Source organism: Nansenia antarctica (genome assembly GCF_963989245.1).
Source record: "Nansenia antarctica genome assembly, chromosome: 5".
NCBI classification, from domain to species: Eukaryota; Metazoa; Chordata; class Actinopteri; order Argentiniformes; family Microstomatidae; genus Nansenia; species Nansenia antarctica.
Window position 1 is genome coordinate 74,386,127 of NC_137690.1, and position 3,339 is coordinate 74,389,465.

A 3,339-nucleotide genomic window follows, 5' to 3' on the forward strand; every position below is an offset into this window, starting at 1 on the left:
TTCTGCTAGCATATCAGCCCAATAGAGCTTTCAGGTCTTCTGCTAGCATATCAGCCCAATAGAGCTCTCAGGTCTTCTGCTAGCATATCAGCCCAACAGAGCTCTCAGGTCTTCTGCTAGCATATCAGCCCAATAGAGCTCTCAGGTCTTCTGCTAGCATATCAGCCCAATAGAGCTCTCAGGTCTTGTGACGCTGGTTTTCTCTGTGTACCACATGTACAAAAGAAGAGATTTGGTGAGGCTGCATTCTCATTTTATGCACCCAGATTGTGGAATGCACTGCCAGTTTACATTAGGGACGCAACCTCACCACATATGTTCAAGTCAAGACTAAAAAACCCATCTTTTCAATATTTATAGCCTTTTAAATGACTAAATAATTAAATGATGATTATATAATGACTGGAGCACTTTGAGCTGCAACGTTTGCAGGAAAAGTGCTTTACAAATAACATTATTATTATTATTATTATTATTATTATTATTATTATTATTATTATCCTGTCACATGACCACGTCACTGATCATCGTATCACCATCTCTTAGGGCTTTCACACCGGCAAAGAACCGTGCCGGTTCGCGTTCGCGTTCGGAAACCTCCTAACCTAACCCTAACCTACCATACACTGGTATGAACGCGGGCTCGTTCGCCAGACAGCGCCAACGTTCTGAGGTTCCGGAACGCGAACGCGAACCGGCACGGTTCTTTGCCGGTGTGAAAGCCCTAACAGAGAGGTCAGGAGTTCTGTTTCGACAAAGGCGTCGAAAGCCAATGAGGAGATCACTTCACTAACTGGTGTTGCTGAGGGAGGGAGGGAGGGAGGGATGGAGGGAGGGAGGGAGGGAGGGATGGAGGGAGGGAGGGAGGGAGGGATGGAGGGAGGGAGGGAGGGAGGGAGGGAGGGATGGATGGAGGGAGGGAGGGAGGGAGGGGAGGGAGGGATGGATGGTTTAACAGTCGTGTGTGACCTCTCTGCTGTTTGTCTTGTGCTTTTACGCTGCGGGACGCTGGACAGACTCTCAGAGCGGAGAGTTCTTGTTCAACCTGGAGAGTGTTGTGTACAAGGAGCCTCAGCACGGTAGGACTAACTCTAACCCTGACCCTAACCCTGACCCTGACTCTGACCCTGACCCTGACCCTGACCCTGACCCTGACCCTGACCCTAACCCTGACCCTGACCTTTAACCTGACCCTGACCCTAGCCCTAACCCTGACTCTGACCCTGACCTTTAACCTGACCCTAGCCCTGACCCTAGCCCTGACCCTGACCCTAACCCTGACCCTGACCCTGACCCTAACCCTAACCCTGACCCTGACCCTAACCCTGACCCTGACCCTAACCCTGACCCTGACCTTGACCCTGACCCTGACCCTGACCCTGACCCTAACCCTGACCCTAACCCTGACCTTGATCCTGACCCTGACCCTGACCCTAGCCCTGACCCTGACCTTTAACCTGACCTTTAACCTGACCCTGACCCTGACCCTCTTACGTCCGACTCACCCCTGCAGTCTATTTTTGAACAGGCTACTCTAAGGCAGGCTAATAGAATTCTCACCAATCCCTCTCATGTCCTACAGGCAGAGTTTGACCTACTGCTAATCAGATGAGAGGAGAGTGGAGGTGTTGGTTACAGCTGCCCTGCTCCTATAGAAAACACACCAGTTTGACTTTTTCTTGCAACTGTATATCAGATACCAGCTGACCACATGTACACCGCAAAGTTGTTGAGAGAGAAGAAAGGCAGAAAGACTGAAAGGTTGAGAAATAAAACCGGAACTCTTTGTTAGTTCTTTGTTATTGTTCCAGGTTTCCTGAGAGCTTTTCAACTTAAGACGTACAATCGCGAACGTATTCTTCAACTGTCTCTTTCTACACTGTCAGTCCTCATGCTGTGTTCTCTGTCTCTCTCTCTCTCTCTCTCTCTCTCTCTCTCTCTCTCTGTCTCTGTCTCTCTCTGTCTCTCTCTGTCTCTCTCTGTCTCTCTCTCTCTCTGTCTCTCTCTCTCTCTCTGTCTCTCTCTCTCTCTGTCTCTCTCTGTCTCTCTCTGTCTCTCTCTGTCTCTCTCTCTCTCTGTCTCTCTCTGCTCTCTCTGTCTCTCTCTGTCTCTCTCTCTCTGTCTCTCTCTCTGTCTCTCTCTGTCTCTCTGTCTCTCTCTGTCTCTCTCTCTGTCTCTCTCTCTCTGTCTCTGTCTCTCTCTGTCTCTCTCTGTCTCTCTCTCTCTCTGTCTCTCTCTGTCTCTTTCTGTCTCTCTCTGTCTCTCTCTCTCTCTGTCTCTCTCTCTCTGTCTCTCTGTCTCTCTCTCTCTCTCTCTGTCTCTCTCTCTCTGTCTCTCTCTGTCTCTCTCTGTCTCTGTCTCTCTCTGTCTCTCTCTCTCTGTCTCTCTCTGTCTCTCTCTCTCTCTCTCTGTCTCTCTCTCTGTCTCTCTCTCTGTCTCTCTCTCTCTCTCTCTCTGTCTCTCTCTGTCTCTCTCTCTGTCTCTCTCTGTCTCTCTCTCTCTGTCTCTCTCTCTCTCTGTGTCTCTCTCTCTGTCTCTCTCTGTCTCTCTCTCTCTCTCTCTCTGTCTCTCTCTCTGTCTCTCTCTCTCTGTCTCTCTCTCTCTGTCTCTCTCTGTCTCTCTCTCTCTCTCTGTCTCTCTCTCTCTCTGTGTCTCTCTCTCTCTCTGTCTCTCTCTGTCTCTCTCTGTCTCTCTCTCTGTCTCTCTCTCTCTGTCTCTCTCTCTCTGTCTCTCTCTCTCTCTCTCTCTCTCTCTCTCTCTCTCTGTCTCTCTCTCTCTGTCTCTCTGTCTCTGTCTCTCTCTCTCTCGCTCTCTCTCTCTCTCTCTCTCTCTCTCTCTCTCTCTCTCTCTCTGTGGTTGCACCGCGGGGTCTAACCCTAACCCTAACTCAGCTGCTAACCGTCCTCTCTCTCTCTCTCTCTTCACGCTGCCTCCGTCACGTCAAAAGGGCGTAAACCTAAAAAACATAAGAAAGGCTTTTTGAGGTCTAAACGTCACGAACAGAAACAAGGTAGGTCCAGTACGGTGTGTACTGTGTGTGTCTGTGTGTGTGTGTGTGTGTGTGTGTGTGTGTTCTCTAACCATCCCACACAGATGTCGACGGAGGTCAATACTCTTCGAAGAAAGGGTTCTTCTTCTTGTTCCTGTCAGGGAACCCTTGGGAGAACCGATTTTGGTGGCATGTCCATGTAAACCTTTTGGGTTCCATGCAGAACTCTTTTAGGTTCCATGCAGAACCCTTTTAGGTTCCATGCAGAACCCTTTTAGGTTCCATGCAGAACCGTTTCTACACGACACCAAAAAGAGTTCTTCATGTGTCACGTACAGCGTGAGTGTGAG

At 49.6% G+C, this 3,339-nt stretch overlaps 1 protein-coding gene across 1 annotated transcript in view; it reads left to right on the plus strand.

Moving 5' to 3' along the window:
• Nucleotides 1–3,339, plus strand: part of vps13c (vacuolar protein sorting 13 homolog C) — a gene marked incomplete at its 5' end in the record, with an annotated part of 128,043 nt that overhangs the window by 22,028 nt on the left and 102,676 nt on the right. The window contains 2 exon segments of the mRNA XM_080531967.1: nucleotides 1,017–1,079; nucleotides 2,942–3,010. Of these exon segments, the coding sequence (XP_080388093.1) occupies nucleotides 1,017–1,079; nucleotides 2,942–3,010 (132 nt within the window).